The 22150-nt window shown below is 35.1% G+C and overlaps 1 protein-coding gene across 1 annotated transcript; it reads left to right on the plus strand.

The window, feature by feature from the left end:
* Positions 1 to 846: 846 nt before the first annotated feature.
* On the plus strand, positions 847 to 15356 carry LOC111511671 (E3 ubiquitin-protein ligase RNF216). The gene is made up of 9 exons (XM_023167703.2): positions 847 to 1053; positions 1248 to 1440; positions 1755 to 1937; positions 2206 to 2398; positions 2655 to 2994; positions 5335 to 5619; positions 7478 to 7767; positions 11663 to 11794; positions 14860 to 15356. Exons 2-9 carry the CDS (start codon positions 1275 to 1277, stop codon positions 14996 to 14998), a joined length of 1728 nt encoding a protein of 575 aa, XP_023023471.2. The 5' UTR covers positions 847 to 1053; positions 1248 to 1274; the 3' UTR covers positions 14999 to 15356.
* The last annotated feature ends 6794 nt before the right edge of the window (positions 15357 to 22150 follow it).

Below are 22150 nucleotides of genomic sequence, written 5' to 3' on the forward strand. Positions count from 1 at the left end.
AGTAAACATTACTTTTGGAATCCTTACTTCTTCTTCTTCTTCTTTCCGGAATGGCATCTGGAACAGGTTCGAAGTAGAGCCAAAATACCAGTCTCTGAAAGATCAAGATGTATACGAATATATTCTTTGATTTTTGTCAAAAACTTTTACGACACATGATGTACGTACAAAAATATTTTTCAACATGCTCTCTTCATTACCTTTACATTTTACAATATACCTACCTTGTTTTTGTGGAAAAAGTTATAAAGGTAAAACTTTTAAACCCTTAGATGTGAGAATAAATGGCATTGTGAATATATAATGAGAAAACAGATAACAGGATCGGAGATAGCGGAGCGTATTTTTGAATTGACTGGTGATCAAGCAATAAAATGTTGTGAAATAAAAATTATTAATTAAAAAATTAGAAAACTCAAAGAATCCGCATATATTCTTTCAGCAGATATTAATTGTATTTCAAATAGCTCAGTGAAAATGGATCATTTCAGAGTTAATGGAGAGTTTTAAGGTGAACTTTTGTGTTTTGAGAACGGAGAAAGGTTATTTTCCGAAACTTCGGAAAACTGAGCAAACTTTGTCTTCCGTTCTCACCACATCAAGTTTTTTGACATTATATCCATAGGAGACGTCATATTTCCGCCTTATTGAATTTGGAGTAAATGACTACTACATTGAAAAAAGAATTTCATATTTTATCAAACAGTTTAAAATAATATTCAAGGTTCTATTTTAAATCATAAATATCAATGATTTTGCCTGCCCATTATGTTGTTCCAGGCGATTGCTGTCTCTAGACGCAAGTTCAATATTTTGACATTTAAAAAAAACGGAACGGTAACTACGATCTATGATTTCTATGAAGAACATGAAGACGAAGTTTAGTGAAGTACAGAGAGTTTGTGTTTTGTTGTAACAGTAACAGGGTTTTTCCGGAGAGTTATTAGTTACAAAAAGTTATCAGCTGTATTTTCCCCTTTTTTGAATAACAGTGCCATAACTGGATAATTAATATTTATCAGTGTTGTTCTTTTGTTTTTGTCTTTACGCTACGTACGTATGAGAACAAAAATACACTTGATATTTGAACCTTATTAATTTAGATGTTTCTATTTCAAATTTAAAATTCAATTGTTCTTATTCATGTGCATTTAACAAAAGAAAGGGTAACAGTATAATAATTTTGCACATATAAAACATAACCTTCAATAAGACTTATTTTTCAGTATACCTTCTATTCCTTTCAGATACTTGCAAGTTCCTTTTAGTTTGTAATGGAAGAGGAAGATTCCACAGAAATTAATTTCGAAAGGATGCTGGGTGAAATATTCCCGCAGATTCCTTTAGAAAATATAAGAGACATCATAATGATAGTGGAAGAACAAAACCCTCTAGACAGTCAAGAAGGAAAAATAGAAAATATGATCAATTTATTGTCGGGTAGGTAAGTTAGGTTAAGTAAGATAAGTTTTTGAAGAACTCCATATGAGATTAGGTTAGAATTGTATTTCACTTTCGAATGTAAGAATACTGATTATTTGTACGGAAACCATTCATTCTCGTGTGAAAGCGAGAAAATAATTTCTATGTAATTCAATGTTCATATATTTGAATGTAGGCTTTACTGGTGGATTTTTTTACCAGTATCAATAGTAAGTATGTTTCCCATGGAATAATCTCTTTTAAAAAAATATCTCCACGTCGATGTATTTTCAATTTCAAATTCCATCACTCTTTAGGTATTCGACTTTTAGGTGATGGAGCGCAAGGCCCCATTCCGCAGATAGTGCCAACTGTAGAAACATCAGTTAATGAAGAACTGAAGCGGAGTCTAGCTTTAATATATCCGGATTGTGATCCACAATTTCTTTCTGACTATTGTCAAGAGAAACCCCCGAATTTCAGTTTAGATAGGGCCATGGAAGAGTTCAATCAGAGTGAGTTTAAATTCTGTTATTTTCTCTACCTTAGCACGATCAATAAATAGTATTGAGGAATCTGCAAATTCCCCTGGAACTAGAAGCATACCTGTTGTGACAAAAAAACGAATTAAATATTTTATCTATAGATCTCGAAGCTCTCTTTTCCTTCTGAATATTCTTGAGTATACTTTCACAAGTAGGTGATCGTGAAATTACATTTATTTTTGTAGCATTGTCTAGTTCAAAGTAGAAACTACTTATACATATTATTAATTATTTTCAGATGGTTACGAAATGGTTCAAGTAGATCCCATCACAATTTGGATGGAGTTGAAAGATACTTTCCCAGATGCAGACCCTTCGTATTTAGAGGAAGAAGCTCGTAAATTTGCTTTGTTGCCTCCACAAGCTCTGAGCGAGTTTGTACAAAATGCTGTCGAAAAACATGACTATCCTACCATGCAGGACTATCTGAAGTAAGACAACTATAAGTATTTATCTTAATAAAAATTACAGACGTAATCCTGCTTGAAACATTAATGAATGTGTCAGAATAGGGGTTACGATAAATTTATCTCTATAATTCCAAAGTACAGTTTGTATTTATGATTGATGCACTAGTTTCATTCGAAATTACCCAGAATGAATAGTTACATGATAAACCAAGTATTCCTGAACAAAATAGTCCTTTTGCAGTCGCAACAAACAAATACAAAACCCACATTTTTACAGAACGAAAAAAGAAAACGACGAGCTGGCAATCTACAAAACCAGATTCAACGTCGACAAGTATCTAGAAGCTGTTCCAGACCCGGTGACTTTATTTTCCGACCCCAAAAGAAAACTCGCTCTCGCTGACGATGTCGATGAGAACGACGTGAGGTACGCAATGGCGTTCCTCCTCAATCAGTACCGTCTCACGCGGAGAAGCTACATCGAGAAGGTGTTCAAGTGGAAAAATAAGAACTTGGTGGAGGTGTGCGATTGCCTCGACAAGCTGGGCAGGAGTCTGAAGAAGGCACGACCTTTCGAACAGGAGGGAGACACCTCAAATGTTGGTTTGCTGCAAGTGGTAAGTATCGGAGAAATGAGAGAAGGGTGGAGGGAGAAAAAGACTTGGTAGAATTTAATTTTGAAGAGATCATAAGTAGAGAGAGAGAGAGAAAAACTGAAAGAGGATGACAGACAGATTGGACTAAAACAAATAATATGTAAGAATGACCAGATATGTATGAAATAATGAGAAACTTGATGAATTATCTAGAAATGGAAAAAATGCATGAGAAGAAGTGAGAGAATGAAAGGGGAAAGAGGTAAAAAGAAGGGGAGCGAGACAGAGAAGAGTGGGACAGACTAAGAGAAGGATAGACTAAAAGATAAATGAAAGAGAGAGAGAATAGATAAATAGTGGAAACTAAGGGAGAGATAGGATAAAAGAGAAATAAAGGAGAGAGACTAAGAGAGAGGATAAGAGAGGGACATACTAAGATAAAAATGGGGAAGAGAGACAGAAAAGTGAAATAAAGGAATGAGACTAAAAGAGAGAAGAGAGGGACAGACCAAGAGAGAAATTCGGATGAGGGACTGCAAAAAGACTGGATGAACAGAGATAGTTGGATGAGAGAGGAAATGAGGAGAGAATCAGTAAAGTAAGAATAGGAGGGAGAGAGAGAGAGAGAGATCTGAATGGTGAACTGTTGGATGTCATCTAAATAAAAAATTAGGTAGAAAACATTTGGGTGAGAAGGGGAATAGAGAAAGTGAGGGAGAGAGAAGAAGTGAGAGGGAAAGGAGAAAAAGAAAGAAAGCGAGACAGAGAGAAGAAGAGAAGGACAGACTGAGAAAGAATAGGGAAAAGGGACTAAGACAGGGATAGACTGAAAGAGAAATGAAGGAAAGAGAATGAGGGAGAAGAAGAGAGGGACCGACTAATAGAGAAATAGGGGTGAGAGTCAGAAAAAACGATGAATAAAATGTAAGAAGAGGTATCTTCATGAGATAGGAATATTTGAATGAGAAAGCTGTTGTGATGGTGGAACATTTAGTAAGAAAACATAAAAAAATTAAGAGTAACACTAAGGAAACAGAAAGGAGAGAATTAGAAAATGTAGAGAGATGTTGGATTTGAACTTAATGAAAAACTAGGTTGGGAAGGGGAAGAGAAAATGTGTGGAAGAGAGCGAAAGTGAGAGAGAATAAGAGAAAAAGAGAGGAAGAGAGACTAAGGGAGAAGAAGAGAGAACTAGAGGAAAGAAACTGAGACAGGGACAGACTGAAAGAGAAATAGAAGAGAAAGACTAGGAGAGAGAAGAAAAGCGGTAAAGAGTAAAAGAGAAATTGTGGAGAGGGACTTTGAGGGAAAGTAAGAGAGAGAAAACTGAATAGGGGACTTTGAAGTGAATGAGGAAATTAGAGGAAAAAATAAGAACAGACACATCAATACTGATGAATTAGAGAAGAGAAAGATAGATGACAAACCCAGAAAACAATAGAAAACCCCTGGATAAGAAAATGGGTGGGAAATGGTATGAGACAACAACAAAAGAAGTAACTTGGGTATAGAAACCTTGGATAGAGAGAGAGAAAGGAATCAGAACAGGATAACTAGAAATTGGAGAGATAGGACTAGAGATATGCTGGATTAGAAAAGATGAGGGATCTAAAGAATAATAGAGATGAAAAAACTAGGAAATAAATTGACCTATAGAGAAAACTAGAGAAAAAAGATCTAAGAAGTTAGGGATATAGAGGTGATTCGAAAGCTGCAGGTCACAACAGAGGGAGATATCAAGAGAGATGATTTTATAAGGAATCTTCAAATTCTGGGAAATATGGTAGAGACAGCAAGAGAAAAAAATTGACGAAACTATAACAAAACAGACATATATTTAAAAAGAAAAAAAAAAGAGTTTTGGAACGAGGTAAATAGGTATTGAAGGACAAAGCTATGGAAAAAGTGAGGTATGTGAAATGCGTAAGATATGGAAAGTGAAAAAAAAGAGGATAATGGAAAGAGAAAAGCTAGGAGAGAGAAAAAGAAAAACCGGGGGCTGAAGAAATAAAAAATACCAATTCCAAAAAATATATTTTAAATTAAATCTAGTTTTATTGAAAGATTTTAAAAGATATGTGGGATCATATGGAAAGAGAATTAAGGTCACATTCAACAATAGTGAATCATAAGATGGTAACTTAAAAGTTTTGGAAAATTGAAAAGGTAGAACTGAAAAAAGCTGTAATCTTGGAAAAAAATGATGATTTTTTTTTTGTAATAACTAGTTTTAAACTGGGGAAAAAGGGAATAGAAAAAATTAAGCAACCTTGTTGATTTTTTTGGCAATAAATATTCATAATCCAAAAAATTGAGCATCCATCATTTCACTTTATATGATTGTATAAATTATATTTTCAGGTGACTTATTTGAGGAACCGCAAGCTCATAAAGAGAATGATCAAAATGAGGGACGATTCCTATCGACTTGCCAAAGAAGAAGCTAGAAAATACAACCTTCTCGAAACGTGTCAGACTTGCTTTGACGATGAGCTGATTCCCGAAGAGTGCTACTTTTGCATGAAGGACTGCGTCTTCTGCAAGGATTGCGTCAAAACTGGGACGGAAAACGTCATCGGTAAAGGGGAAATCAAATTCCCTTGTTTCAACAATTGCGGGGCCGAGTTCAGCTTTCAAACTTTGCAGGTGGGTGGCCCCTATTTGCTATTTTGCTTTTTCATTGTATTTCAAATACTGTGTTTCTCTTCCATTATTCCACAGGTCTTCACCTTAGCTTACTCTCAAAATTGTTGTTTTTACATGCTTTATATTAGCTTCACCTGTATGTCTGTTTGTTTGTATGTCAGTTTGTTTGTAACTCTCAAGCTCAGGATCTGTATTTGACAGAATTATCGACATTATTGCTTGATCTATTCGCGGGTAGATGGCGCTGTATGTAACCTCCTTGATATATCGACATTATTGCTTGATCTATTCGCGGGAAGATGGCGCTGTACGTAACCCTGATATATCTACATTATTGATTGATCTATTCGCGGGTAGATGACGCTGTATGTAACCTCCTTGATATACCGACATTATTGCTTGATCTATTCATGGGCAGATGGCGCTGTACGTAAATATATCGACATTATTGGAATTGGATGTTAGATAAGGGCATATTTCAGAAAAAGTACTCATTATGAAAGTTGTCTAAGAAAATGAGAAGAAAGCCAGGATGAAGAAGCAGGAAATATAGTAGCAAGAGAGAAACACAGAAAATATTGAAAAAAAGAAAGCAGCTCTCATGAGATAAAGAGAAAGAAATGAAGGAAGCAATAATGAGAAAGATTCGTAGAGAAAGGAACCAAGCTGAAGAGTTGAATAAAACAACAAAGGAGCGTATAGAGGCCAGAAAAAGAGAAAAATCTGGGTAGAGGAAAGTGGGAAAATATAGTCTTTTGGAAGGGAAGGGGGGGAGGAATAGAGAGGAACACAAAAATGGAGAGATAAAGAATGATGAGTCTATAAAGAAAAAATAGACTGCAGTGGGAAAATGCAAGTAACTAAGGAATGTATGAGAGGCCAGAAAAAGAGAAAAATCTGCCATCTACCGCCATCTATTGTACAGTTTGACAACTATTGACAGGAAATAGTTAATGTCTAGTCCCCTAGATGGCGTTACATGAGGAAGCGCGCGTTAAGCGTAAAGGAGCGGTAAAGTTTGTGTTAAAAGCAAAACACATTTTTAAATTAGCCATCGCCCCCCTAAAACACTTCAACGCACCCCAATCTTCTCTGTACCCTTTACTGCCCCCCCCTATAGGCCTGAAATTTATTCTGGTTAGACAAACCAGGGATATACAATTGATAATGTATTTGTATTGAATTATTTGCCTTTTCCTATGCTTGTTGTTTCCCAAAGTGAAGTTATTTTGGTAGAATTTTTCAACCTCGTGTCCAATATTTTGTAGTAATCTTGAGATGTCTCCATGTCCGTCAATTTCATATGAATTCATATAATCATTATATAATTTAATTATTGTTTTACATATTTTTTCATATTAGCTAATACCCGCGACTTCATTTGCATTGACTTCGGTTTTTGATTTATGAGAAAGCTGTTAGTACTGTTACAAATATATATTGGTCAGACTAAGCGAGCCAATAAAATTCTTTTCAAAGAACACGCCGCATATTCGATTTTAAAGACCAGAAAAATCTAGTGTTTGCTCAACATACCTTTGAGAACGGTCATAGAACATAGATTTCAAAACTTCTTGCTCACTTCAACAAATGTTGGGTAACCCTAAAGACAAGATTTCGGAAAATGGGAAGTCCGGAATATAGGAAATAAGCCCTTACAAAAAATACATCGGTCAGACTAAGCATGCCATTGAAACTCGTTTCAAAGAACACACTGCATATATCCGACTCAACTGTTTCAGTTTCTCCACGTCTATATTATATTATTGACTTCTGTGTCATTACGTATGATCCTAAAGAACGAATAAACAACAATATCATTATAATTGTCATACACCGATATCCTTTAATTCCGTAGATGGTCCTACCGAAAAATATCTTCGAACGCCTGACACAAAGGTCTGCCAGCGAGGAGATCAAAAAGGCGAACGTCGACGGCCTCGAGACTTGCCCCTTCTGCGATTTCGCCATGGTCCTGCCTGAGAACGAGAAGATTTTTAAGTGCATCAACGAAGAATGTTTGATCGAGTCGTGCAGGCAGTGCAGGCACAAGTCGCATATTCCGTTGCGGTGCAACGAAATCGAGTACGATGAGGACGTGAGAAGAAGGACCTTTATCGAGAACAAGATGACTGAAGCTTTGACTAGGTGAGAGGTTTTTGTGAACTAGAAATATTGTTCTGGTAATGTTGACGTTTTGGCTGTTTATTCAGTCATCCTCTGGCTAATGGGAAGTATTGAATATAATGGGAAATACTTGCAATATTTAAATACACGAAGGTCTTCAAAGGGATTGAAGATTTTCATAAGTCGAATGTCGAAATAAGATTTTTCACTTCAAAGTCAAAATTCAGAATTCAAAGTCGGATGTGCATCGAATATGAGCTCATTCAGACATATCATCAATTTCTTGTAAAAAAATGGCCCGTTTGATGAGCTCACAAGTCAGAACTTCGATTCAAAGCATGAAATTATGTGAAAGACTTCATATTGAGGAGGTATTGATTTTTCTTGATGTTTTTTTGGTTTGACCTTCGTTACTCTCGAGCTGATTCTCTGTTGATCTATATTTGTAAATTTTTCAGACTGTGGAAGGTTATAAACCTACCAAGGAACATGAAATTCTGACTTTGAATTTCAATTCCCAGTTCAATCAGAACTTTGAATTCAGAGTCAAAATTCTGACTTTGTACTTGAAATGTCGGGTTGAAAGTCAGAATTCATATTCAAAATTATCATTTTTTATGGGAAATCAAAATTTCGCACTTCAAGGGCTAACATTTTATGTAGTTTTTGACTGAATTGTAAATTCTGCCGTGACATTCAAAGTCAGAATTCTGACTTCATAGTTGAATTTTGGGTTAAAAGTCGGAATTCACATTCAAAGTTATCATTTTTAACGGGAAATGGCGCATTTCAAAGGCTCACATTTTATGTAATTTTGATTAATAGTCAAAACTCTGACTTCAAACACAATATTCCGACATTGAAGTAGAATTTTTAGTTAGAATTTTGACTTTGAACTTCAAATTCCCAATTGTATTAGAATCTTCAGTTCAAAGTCAAAATTCTGGCATCATAGTTGGAATGTAGGGTTGAAAATCAGAATTCATGTTCAAAGTTAACATTTTTTATGGGAAATCAAAATTTCGCACTTCAAAGGCTAACGTTTTATGTAGTTTTTGACTGAATTGTAAATTCTGCTGTGAGAGCCAAAGTTCTGAACTTTGACTTCAAAGCCAAGAATTCGACTTTGAAATAGAATTCATTGCCAGAATTCTGACTTCGATTGTCAAATTCACAATTCAATCAGAATCCAGAGTTCAAAGTCAAAACTCTGACTTCATAGTTGAATTTTGGGTTAAAAGTCGGAATTCACATTCAAAGTTATCATTTTTAACGGGAAATCAAAATGGCGCACTTCAAAGGCTCACTTTATGTAATTTTGATTAAAAGTCAAAACTCTGACTTCAAACACAAGATTCCGACATTGAAGTAGAATTTTTAGTTAGAATTTTGACTTTGAACTTCAAATTCCCAATTCAACGAGAATCTTGAGTTCAAAGTAAAAATTCTGGCATCATAGTTGTAATGTCGGGTTGAAAATCAGAATCTATGTTCAAAGTTAACATTTTTTATGGGAAATCAAAATTTCGCACTTCAAAGGCTAACGTTTTATGTAGTTTTTGACTGAATTGTAAATTCTGCTGTGAGAGCCAAAGTTCTGAACTTTGACTTCAAAGCCAAGAATTCGACTCTGAAATAGAATTCATTGCCAGAATTCTGACTTCGAATGTCAAATTCACAATTCAATCAGAATCCAGAGTTCAAAGTCAAAATTCTGACTTCATAGTTGAATTTTGGATTAAAAGTCGGAATTCACATTCAAAGTTATCATTTTTAACGGGAAATCAAAATGGCGCACTTCAAAGGCTTACATTTTATGTAATTTTGATTAAAAGTCAAAACTCTGACTTCAAACACATGATTTCGACATTGAAGTAGAATTTTTAGTTAGAATTTTGACTTTGAACTTCAAATTCCCAATTGTATCATAATCTTCAGTTCAAAGTCAAAATTCTGGCATCATAGTTGGAATGTCGGGTTGAAAATCAGAATTCATGTTCAAAGTTAAAATTTTTTATGGTAAAATCAAAAAGTCGCACTTCAAAGGCTAACGTTTTATGTAGTTTTTGACTGATTTGTAAATTTTGTCGTGAAAGTCCAAAGTTCTGAACTTTGACTTCAAAGCCAAGAAATCGACTTTGAAGTAGAATTTATTGTCAGAATTCTGACTTTGAATGCCAAATTCCCAATTCAATCAGAATCTAGAGTTCAAAGTAAAAATTCTGACTTCATAATTGAATTTTGGGTTAAAAGTCTGAATGGACATTCAAAGTTATCATTTTTAACGGAAAATCAAAATGGCGGTTTTCAACGATTCATATTCTATGTAAGATTCTGACTTTGAAGTAGAATTTATAGTCAGAATTCTGACTCTAAATGTCAAATTCTTAATTCAATCAGAATCTTGAGTTAAAAGTGAAAATTTTGACTTCATAGTTGGAATTTCGGGTTTAAAATCGGAATTTATATTGAAAATTATTATTTTCAACAAGAAAGAAAATAGCGCACTTCAATGGCTCACATTTTATGTAATTTTGACTAAAAGTCAAAATCCCGAACTTTGGATTCAAACACAAAATTTTGACTTTGAAGTAGAATTTTTTTCAAAGTCAAAATTCTGACTTGGAATTTCGGCTCACATTGTATGTAATTTTCACTTAAATTCTGACCTTTGAATTCAAACACAAGATTTCGACTTTGAAGTAGAATTTTTTGTTAGAATCCTGACTTTGAAACTTCAAATTCCCAATTCATTCAGAATCTTGAGTTCAAAGTCAAAATTCTGACTTCATAGGTGGAATTTCGGGTTGAAAGTCGGAATTCGTATTAGAAGTTATCATTTTTAACAAGAACTCAAAATACTGCATTTCAATGGCTCACATTTTATGAAATTTTGACTAAAAGTCAAAATTCCGAACTCTGACTTCAAACACAAGTTTCCGACTTTGAAGTAGAAGTCAGAATTTTGACTTTGAACTTCAAATTCCCATTTGAATCAAAATCTTCAGTTCAAAGTCAAAATTCTGACATCATAGTTAGAATTTCAGGTTCAAAATCGGAATTTATATTGAAAATTATCATGTTCAACAAGAAAGAAAATGGCGGACTTCAATGGCAAACACAAGATTTCCACTTTGAAGTAGAATTTTTTGTTAGAATCCTGACTTTGAACTTCAAATTCCCAATTCAATCAGAATCTTGAGTTCAAAGTCAAAATTCTGACTTCATAGGTGAAATTTCGGGTTGAAAGTCGGAATTCATATTAAAAGTTACCGTTTTCAACGAGAAATCGAAATGGCGTGACTCAAAGGCTCAAATTTTATGTAATTTTGACTGGACATACTGCTTTTAAAGTCAAAATTTCCAAACTTTGATTTCAAACTCAAGATTCCAACTTTAAAGTATAATTTATAGTAAGAATTCTGACTTTGAATTTCAAATTCCCAATTCAACGAGAATCTTGAGTTCAAAGTCAAAATTATGACTTCATTGTTGGAAGTCTGCATCGAAAGTCAAATTTCCGAACTTTCACTTCAAACACAAGATTCTGATTTTGAATTAGAATTCAAAGTCAGAATTCTGACTTTGAATGTCAACATAATTATGATCTGAAAGGTTTCTGGACATTGAATTCTGACAATAGATTTAGAAGTTCAAGTTTCAAACAACCCATTCTATGTCATTCTGACTTCAAACTGGAAATTGCCAATTCTAAATTATTATTTTGGCATTTGAGTCGAAATTATATATTTCCTGTCTCGTTTAAAAATATTTCTCTTTGTATATGATCTGAAGGTGACTGAATAAATGACGAAACGTCAATATTGGTCCAATTCTGCAATTTTTATTATCGGTGAACAACTCACCATTTGAAAAATATTCACTTTGAGTCACGGGCATCTTTTTTTTTGTCCAGAACTTGTTACAGCTGCCATAAACCTTTCATCAAAACGTCAGGCTGCAACAAGATGACTTGCAACTGCGGTGCCAAAATGTGCTATTTATGCGGAGCTGCTATCCAGGATTATTCCCATTTCGGGGAAGGAAAGTAAGTGGATTTTATTGTTTTCTTTATTCTTTTTGTTCAGCGCAAACATCAATTCAATTCGAAAAAACTACAAAATTGAGCATTTTTTTAAATTTTGCGGGTTCTCTGACGAGAATAAACCAATCCAGGACAAGTAAATTTGAAACAGGATTCGTGCTGTCAGGAGGACAAAATAAAAAATCATTTTGAATAAATTAATTGAATACTGTTTTCAAAGTACCTATTTCATATTTCCAGGACTTCAGAGCAATAAATTTGAGTTGATTTCTGTTGCAAAACAAAGTGGATGATTGAAAGTTACAAAAGGTTTAAAAAATGTCAGAATCAGCTTTTTGAAGTTATAATTCTTTTGGCGCTTTAGAAAAACATGAAGAGAGTGAATTTTCATGATCTGGCTCACACCGTCACAAAAAAACGACACCGTGAAGTTAGCTTCTTCTTCTTCTTTAATTTATATGGCTGTTGCTGCTCAATCGGGCGCATTTGGCCAGACTGCCGTCCATAGTGAACAGAAACTTCGTCTGGGGGCGCAGTTGTCTTGCTCGAGTCACTGCTGCCACCTTAAGTTTTCTCATTCACTTTTATAAAAACTCTTTATTTTTTTACTAGGGGGCCGCCAGTTCTCTTAATATGACTTTCACAAATAACACATCTATTATCGTACTGAGGTCGAATCTGTCGACATCCAGCCTGGTTACCGGCGTAGGGGGCCGCCAGTCCTCAAAAAATGTCTTTCACTTCAAAGTTTTGTATTAGTCCAAATTAAATACATATAAATATACATTTTGAATATTGACATATGTCACAAAAAGGATTTGAAGCTTTATAACGTTTATTTATTATATGTGAGCGCTTTCGACAGCTGGGAGTGCTAATATCTTCCTGACTCTACTCAGACTGAACGTTTTATCTCCTTGTTTGTTCTTTTATGCGGTTAGAATGCGTCAGTGCAGGTACTTACAGGTAAATTTGCCTGTATGAGTTACTCCAGGTAACATTCTCTGTGTTGAATTTTCTCTAGGTTCACTGGTTTTAGGAATTTGTATTTTATTGTATTGTATATTGAATGTTAGGTCTTGTGTTTTGATTTGTATTTGTTCCTCGATAAGTGAATTATGACTTTTAAATTTACGGATGTTTAAGTTTTCCCAGTCCATATGGATTCCTTTATTAACTTGTTTCATGAGTTTTATGTTCTCTGGTGGGGAAAAATTTTGTTTAAAATCCTAACATAACTTTCCCCCATCAGAGAACAAAAACCCCTTAAACAAGTCAATAAAGGAAACCATGTGGACATCTGGGAAAACTTAAACATCCATGAATTTAAAAGTCATAATTCACGTATCGAGTACCAATACAAATCAAAACACAAGACCTAACATTCAATATATTACACAATACAATACATATTTCTAGAAACAGTGAACCTAGAGAAAATCCAACACAGAGGATATTACGTGATGTAACCCAAATATAGGCAAATTTACCTGCAGTACCTGCACTGAGACATTTTAACTGCATAAAAGAACAAACAAGAAGATAAAATGTTCAGCCTGAGGAGAACCAGGAAGATTATAGTATTGCCAGCTGTCGAAAGGGCTCGCTTATAATAAATGGAAGTTATAAAGCTTCAAATCCTTTTTCTGACATATGTTAATATTGAAATACTGAAAATAAAGGAAAATTAGTTGCATCATTCAAAAGAAAATATACATAAATATGTATTTTTTCAAGTAATATATCGTGGTGACTGATTTTATTAACAATTTATTGATTTGAAGATAATTTACTGTAATTATAAGTGATAAAAGTGATTTTTACATATTACTTTGAGTACGTTCGTAGAATTTGAGGTTAGTTGACGGTATGTATTATTTATTTACTAAAATAAATTTTTACATGATTGTTTAATTTTATGAAATTCAAATATACTTTTTTTTCAACTAGAAAATGAGTTATAATAAAACTTTCAATGCAAAAAAATCCTTTTTTTCTATTATCAGTGTCGTTTTTTCTAAAAACGTAAGATCGAGCGAAGGATAAAATTTTTTGAAAGATTTTTATCTTGTCACGGCAAAGAAGTACGAGTTCTTTCGTGCGTAAGTACCCACACCCTGTTTTTTATAGTTTAATGAAAAAAGTAAAACGAAAAATCAAAAGAATAAAAAATCCGTATGTTTTCATTGAAAAATATTGATGAATATCATCATTATCATCATCATTATCCCAAAACATCCTGAACTGATTTTTGTCTCAATTAATTGATATATTCTTTACACAGGGTGTTCCAAATTACGTCGGCACCACTGCCAACTCCGTTATTATTGGTGCTAAAAGACAAAAAAAAGTGACAGTCGTGTTTTCAAAATATTTCATAAAATTATATTTCATTAAATGCAACACCCTGTATTTTATCTTGCATTTCGGTTCGTAATAACATTCTCAACAACAAAGCTTGTATCGCATTTCTTTCTAAAGTTGAAAATGAGCGACTTGTGTGGAAATATTTATTTCTTTCACTAGTAGAAAAAATTTCTTTGTTTTGGCCAATAAAGAGCTATAAAATATCGAGTAAATATTCAAAAACACTGCCTTCTTGTTGAACACATAATATTTGGGCCCACAATTCAGCTATGAATTCTATTAATTATTATAGTTTCAATATAATCTTTCAGTTCATCGACATTGCTATGTTTTATTTCGTACACCTCATTTCTCAGAAATCCCCAAAAAATAAAATTCTAGAGGTGTCATGTCTGGTCAACGAGGAGGCCACTTAACATGACCATTTGTAGCAATTCATCTGTTTCCAAAACAATCTCGCAACATTATTTTTACGCCACTGAAATTATGTGCTGGTGCTCCACCCTGCTGAAAATAGATCAGCTGACGCGCCTCCAGATCAAGATCATCGAAAAACTCTTCCGACACTCTTGTTAATGAATTAATGTAACGGTTCCGACTTGATTTGGAACACCCTGTATATGTATACTTCGAAATTGACATTTTGAACTAATGACGTGATATTTTTTAATGTCGAACGTCATCCACGTTTTTTTTTTCAGGTGTGCTTTGCATACAAACGATACAGAAGTGAATTTGAGGCGGATTTTGGAAAACGCACAGAAGGCTAAGAACGAATTAGGGGACGTTGAAATAAAGTTCGATCCCACGGTCAATATTCAGGAATTTTATCAGAACTGAAAAAAAATTCAACCCGCATTTCCTGTTGTAAAAAATGTGATGAGAAGTGCCAATGTATTTTTATGTTCATTATTTGATTTGTCTATTGGCATTTTAGGTTAGGTCATAACTGTTATATTGTGAGAATTTGACTTTAGAATTTTGAGTGGTTGATTCCGATGACTTCCATTAGGGGTGATATTTATAGGCTGAAGCATTTTTAATTTTTCATACTTATTGCATACTTCGTCTTTTTCATAATTTGCTACTTCAAGACTACAAAAAGTTGTAATAAGGTTGAGAATATTTGAATCAGTTGACGAAAATCAACTTCATGATTTTCAATGTAAAAACATGAATAAAACTTTTATTTTTGAAATGAGACTATCATTTTTTAATACCTTCAAAAACTCTTTACAACAATGTTCATTATACCATGTACAAAAATACTACTAGTATATCTTTCTCCACAAAAAAATAGGAATCCCAATCTGAAATTAAAAAATACAACACAAACAGCACACAGACATCTGATGGATATCCATTCTGGATTTTACGGATATACAATGGATGTCTAATTCATCTCCAAAGAATACTTATGGATGTCTGATGAACATCCCGGACTGGTCTGTAAAATACCCATCAAGATTGTCCGTAAATATTCATCAAGGTTCTCTTCAAAATATCCATCAAGGCTGTCGCTGAGATATCCATCAAGAATGTATGTAAGATGTCCATTAAGAACGTCCATAACACTTTCGTCAAGGTTGTCCTTGAAATGTTCATCAAGGTTGACCTTAAGATACCCATCAAGAATGTGTAAAATATCCAAGGATCTCCCTAAGATGTTCATCAAGACTGTCCATACAATTTCTGTCGAAATGCTCCTTGAGATGTTCATCAAGGTTGACCTAAAGATACTCATCAAGAATGTCTGCAAGATATCCAAGGATGTCCCTGAGACGTCCATCAAGGATGTCCATAAGATTTCTGTCAAGGTTGTACTTGAAATGTTCATCAAGGTTGATCTTAAGATACTCATCAAGAATGTCTGTAAGATATCCAAGGATGTCCACAAGATATCCATCAAGGCTGTCCATTAGATTTCTGTCATGGTTGTAATTGAAATGTTCATCAAGGTTGATCTGAAGATACTAATCAAGAATGTCTCTAAGACATCCAAGGATGTCCCTAAGATTTCTGTCAAGGTTGTTCTTGAGGTGTTCATCAAGGTTGTCCTTGATATACCCTCAAGAATGTCTGTGAGATATCCAAGGAGGTCCCTGAGATGTCCATCAAGGATGTCCACAAGATATCTATCAAGGCTGTCCATAAGATTTCTGTCAAGGTTGTTCTTGAGATGTTTATCAAGGTTGTCCTTAAGATAGTCATCAAGAATGTCTGTAAGATATCCAAGAATGTCCCTGAGCTGTCCATCAAAGATGTTCACAAGATATCCATCAAAGCTGTCCATAAGATTTCTGTCAAAGTTGTCCTTGAGATGATCATCAAGGTTGACCTTAAGATACCAATCAAGAATGAAGATATCTAAGGATGTCTCCGAGATGTCCAACAAGGATGTCCAGAAGATATCCATCAAGGCTGTCCTTGATATGTTCATCAAGGTTGACCTAAAGATACTTATCAAGCATGTCTGTAAGATATCCAAGGATGTCCCTGGGATGTCCATCAAGGATGTCCATAAGATATCCATCAAGGCTGTGCATAGCATTTCTGTCAAGGTTGTACTTGAGATGTTCATCAAGAATGCTTTTAAAAGCCCCATCAAGAATGTCTGTAAGATATCCATCACATATGTCCCTAAGATAACCATCAAGGATGTCCACAAGATATACATCAAGGCTGCCCATGAGATTTCCGTCAAGGTTGTTCTTAAGATGTTTATGGATGTTCTTAAGACCCCCATCAAGAATGTCTGTAAGATATCCATCATGGATGTCCACAAGATATCTATCGAGGATGTCCTCAAGATATATTAAGGTGGTGCATAAGATATCCATCAAAGCTGTCCTCAAGATATTCATCAATAATGTCCGTAAGATTGTGTATTGTGTGGTTTTCACTATCAAGTAAATCTACATATTAAATACTTATTAAATTTTCACAATTAGAAGTACCTAAACTTTGAGTACCTGAGTTTTACTTAGTAAATAATGTTAAATGTGTACCTGAGTTTGTAATTAATTAAATGACCTGTGCTTATTGCCAGTTTCCACATTTGAAAAATATTCAGTAACGAAATTCTTGAATCTGTCTATCTAAAAGATTGAGTTTCAAACTTTTCTTTTCCAAATTTAACACGTCATATTCATGATTGTACTGATGTCCTTCTGCAGAAAGACGGTTTGCAAATGTGGAACTGATATTCCCCTCCAAGAAACTACTTCTATGCCCTTTATTATAATAAACCACACCGAAGACAAACAATAGGACCTCAGCAGCTCAGAAAGCTCAAAAGTTCAAATATTATGGTATTGGTGATATAGTTTTGAAGTGTATAAAAAGTTACCTCAGTTTGATGAGTCAAATAACAACAATTGATAGGTGCTACTCACAAGAGTTAGTAAATGATCAGGAAGTTCCACAAGGTAGTGTATTAGGACCATTACTTTTTTAAATTTATGTAAATGATATGAATTACGTAGATGGTGATCATGTGATTAACTTATTTGGGGGTGACACATTAATATAAGTATACCTACGATAAAACCTTGCAAGTCGCTGTTGAAGAGATTAATTCATTGAAAAATACAGAGTTGCACCTTGCAAATGAACTGAAACTTAAGCGTTGATCATTACAACAACGTATAAACAAAATAAAATCGGGAGAAATACAGTCGAAATTAAAATTAATGAAAATGATTCAATTTCATTGATAGATCATGCCGATTATGTAATAAACATACTATTGAAGAAACTAAAATTTTTCTCCAGAGTGTCATCTTTATTATCAATGTATGCCAAAATAACGTGCTATAAATACATAGTAAAACCTCGTTGTGATTTCTGCGGGACTCTTATATTTCTTAAATTTAGTTAGTAAATACACTTCTGAAAAAGCCAGAGTATAGCGAAACCCCTGTTTGTTTAGTGAACGTCCCACAATAAAGTCTGTTTTGAATACGGCCAGTTCCATCAAATATCGGCCAATACCATCAAATATTGTAAGACTCTTGTTTTGTATCTGGCGTGGGCGTGGCTAGGTTTCTCTTAATTGAATTACCAGTCTTTGGGTACTTGTAAGAACAGGTAGCCTCTTCTATTGAAATCATCCCCGTGTTTTTCAATTTCTATTGCCCGAGCCGACAATTTTGTTGGGTACCCACACCCCTTTTCGTGGTTCTAATGTAGACCGACCCCCAGATTCCCTCAATCTTCAAGAGACACGAAGTGAAACCTATATTTAGGTCAACAAAAACTGAGCATCGTAGTTACAGCGTTAGGAGCATCGCCTTTGATAATGCCTACCGCAGTAGTAGATGAAACGTCAACGGAAAATAGCTTTCACACAGTTGTGTATCTATAGAGTAGGGAGGGTGAGTGTTGACCCATAGCACTTAGTCCACATGTGACCCATTGTACATCCTCCCGAGGAGTTGTCCTCCTATGTCATCGTCCATCCTGCCCTGTCCAGGAAGGTAGACAGGTCACTAGGATACATCTCCTTTATATCGGCAGGTGTAGGGCAAAACTCGCCGAACACTCTAGGTTCGTTCCAACCAGCGTCAGAAACAGTTTCTGACAGTCAGGATTCTGCGCAGTAATGCGATTGTGTTCCAACGTGAGTTTCAAACCATTAGTAAACTAAACAACACAACAAAAAAATAATTTTTGAATGTTTCCTACACTAAATTAGTCAATTTCTACTAATTTTGGGGTGATAAAAACGAAAATAACAATGAAAAATTTTTATTAGCTCTGGTTTTTGAGATACACAGTACTTAATCTTAAAGAGTAGTTATACTATACGTGAAAAGTGAAAGTACATAAAACAATATTGTTAATAAAAAAAAAACATTATTCTTAGTGTTTTGACAAATAAAAGAAGTTTGTACCACCAAATTTCAATTAAGTCCATCCGATTCATTGTAAGATCGCTGTCGTTTAGCTTGTCTTTTATAAAACACTTCTGGAGCATCCCTACACACAGACCAGCAGTAGTCTGCAAGCATTGCTTCATTCCAACGGCCCTGATATCTCTGTTCCATTAAGGCAATGTCTTGATGGAATCTTTCTCCATGTTCGTCACTCACAGCTCCACAGTTTTGTAGGAAGAAATTAAGATGAGAGTGAAGAAAATGAATTTTTAAGGACATGTTGCATCCAAGTTGGTGGTAAGCTTGAAAAAGCTCTTTAACCAATGCTGTGAAGTTATCATCTCTTTTGTTACCTAAAAACCCATGTACAACCCCCTTAAAGGCTTCCCAGGCTCTTTTTTCATTTCCTGTTGAAATCATGTCAAAAGCAAGATCATTTACGATTTCACGGATTTGAGGCCCAATAAAGATGCCTTCCTTGACTTTAGCATCACTCAACCTGGGAAACTTTGCTCTCAAGTACTTAAAAGCTTGTCCTTCCTGGTCCATGGCCTTCACAAAGTTTTTCATTAGTCCCAACTTAATATGTAATGGGGGAAGGAGAACATCCTTAGGATCTACAAGAGGCTCGTAAACTACATTTTTCTCATTAGGGTTTAGGTCTCGTGTAGGCCAGTTCATTTTTTTATAGTGAGATTTTCTATCCCGACTGTCCCACAGACACAAAAAACAACAGTACTTGGTGAACCCTAATTGCATTCCTAGGAGTATAGCAATGACTTTCAGATCACCACAGATGTGCCACTTGTGTTGTTCATATTTGATTGATTGGAGAAGTGTTTTCATATTTATATACGTTTCCTTCATGTGAACTGCATGACCTATAGGAATAGAGGGTAGCTGATTTCCATTATGCAGAAGTACAGCTTTTAAGCTTAGTTTTGAAGAGTCTATAAACAGTCTCCATTCAGATGGAGTGTGATCCAAATTCAAGCAGTCCATCAAACCATTAACATCAGAACAAACTACGAGGTTTTCTTTTTTCTCAAAAAAAGGAAGCAAATCTTTTTGACGCTGTCTGTACTGAGATATTTTCACATCATGTTTTAGAAGATTCCACTGTTGTAGTCTTGACCCTAACAGCTCAGCCTTTTCCTTAGACAAGCGAAGATCTCTTATAAGGTCACTCAACTCTGCTTGACTAATTCTGTGCGGGTCACTAGACCTATCGCTTACCTCAAAATCAGGGTCATAGGGTGTAGAAGGATGGGTTGCTCCTTCTAAACAGTCTTCATCACCTTCCTCTAAAATTTCATAGTTTTGGGGTGGAGAAGGGACTGGCAAATTGTCTGAGTGTGGTACAGGCCGAAGAGCAGATGGGAGATTAGGGTATTTAACCGTTCCTCTTTTCTTCATAGATAAACCATAGGTACTGCAAAAGCCATTGCCCGGTTTTTATTTTTCAGCCACTCTCGCAATATGACGGAACAAGAATTACAACATATATGAGGAGCCCATGATTTATCTTGGTCCCCAACTTTCACACCAAAATAATGTTCATAGGCTGTCTTAACGATAGGTGTCATTTTACGTTTCTGAGCCTTAAATGTTATTTCACCACATATATAGCAAAAGCTATCGACAGAATTCACACACTTTCGAGGCATTTCAGATCAGCACTTAAATTAATTTAAAAATCAAGTTCACACGATAATTTCAATAGCAACCACGTGCGTACAATTGACAAACTCACATAGGTTATGTTTACTACTTAAGAACAGCTGATGAGAGGGGTGTTATGTAAACAAACATGTGTACCAACTGTTGGTGATGAAATATTTCATTTGTTGAAAACTCAATATACATATATATAATATAATGATACTATATCTTGAAAACAAGAGCTAATATATAATTTTTATGGTCACTTTCGGTTTTAACACGTGGAAATACATTAAAATCATCTAATTTCAACCCCGAAACAAAAACTTTGTTGGAACAGAAAACTGATAGCTATCAGTTTTCTGTTCCAATAGAGATATAAAATACTGCAACCTTCTTTAACTCTCCAGAAATATATTTGATTAGATTTATTTTTAAAGGTTATGTTGAAATTCCATGCCAAACTTCAGTTGAACTATCAGCTGTTCCAATCAGAAATTTCAAATTAATCAGAAACCAATATTTAACAGACATGCGCGTTGACAACGATTTAAAAACTGTTGGAAATCTGTTGGTGACTCAAGGTTGGAACGAATCTTCTGTTATTGACCGATAACTCCGGTCACTCGTACAAGACATGCCTAACAGTTTCATCTTCCTGTTCACACATCCTGCATAGAGGTGTATCCACTAGCCCCATGATATGGAGGTGTTTCCTTAGTTGACAGTGGCCAGTTAGAAATCCTACTGTTAAGCGTAGGTTTTTCCTGGTCATCGCCAGATATTTCTTCGGCGCCAGCTTCCCAAGGTCGCCCAGGGTGATCGTGGCAAGACTACATCTTTTGACTCTATCCCATCTCTTTAGGGATTGAGTATGGGTGTAACGTTTGGCTAGTTCCGCAATTGTCGAAGTCATCAGGCCGTAGGTGCCACTTGGTCCTAAAATTCCTAGTCCAGCCGCTTCCTTGGCTAAAGAGTCGGCAATGCGATTACCTTTACTCATGTCGAGCCCTTTAATCTACCTCAGGATAATGTTATTATATACCTAGGCTTTGGCTAAATCTTGGTGGCATTCTAGTACTAGACCTGAGGTAACACGTTGTCTGTTCAAGGCTAATAGGGCTTGTCTACCATCAGTGCAGATTATTATGTCTTTACCAGAAATTCCTTTCCTGGGTATTTCTTTTGTGGCATTTGAGACACCAGCCAGTTCTTCAGAGAGCTGATATCGAAAAATGCTTGAAACCGTTTCTAGGATAGTAATGGGGAACTGAAGTGACGTGAAAGAGAACTCACCCTCATCAACCCCCTAGGCCCCACCCACCAAGACTCAAAGTATAGTGCCAATGAAGTAGAAAGCTCAACAAATTTTCCCTAAATACTTTTGATGAGGTTTCAATTCCTACCGAGTCTGATAACCAGCCAGTCTTTGTAAAACCAAGCCCACTCATGA

The sequence above is a fragment of the Leptinotarsa decemlineata genome, unplaced genomic scaffold (genome assembly GCF_025532065.1).
Source record: "Leptinotarsa decemlineata unplaced genomic scaffold, Ldec_3_MD MMD2_P_RNA_scaffold_12, whole genome shotgun sequence".
Taxonomy (NCBI): domain Eukaryota; kingdom Metazoa; phylum Arthropoda; class Insecta; order Coleoptera; family Chrysomelidae; genus Leptinotarsa; species Leptinotarsa decemlineata.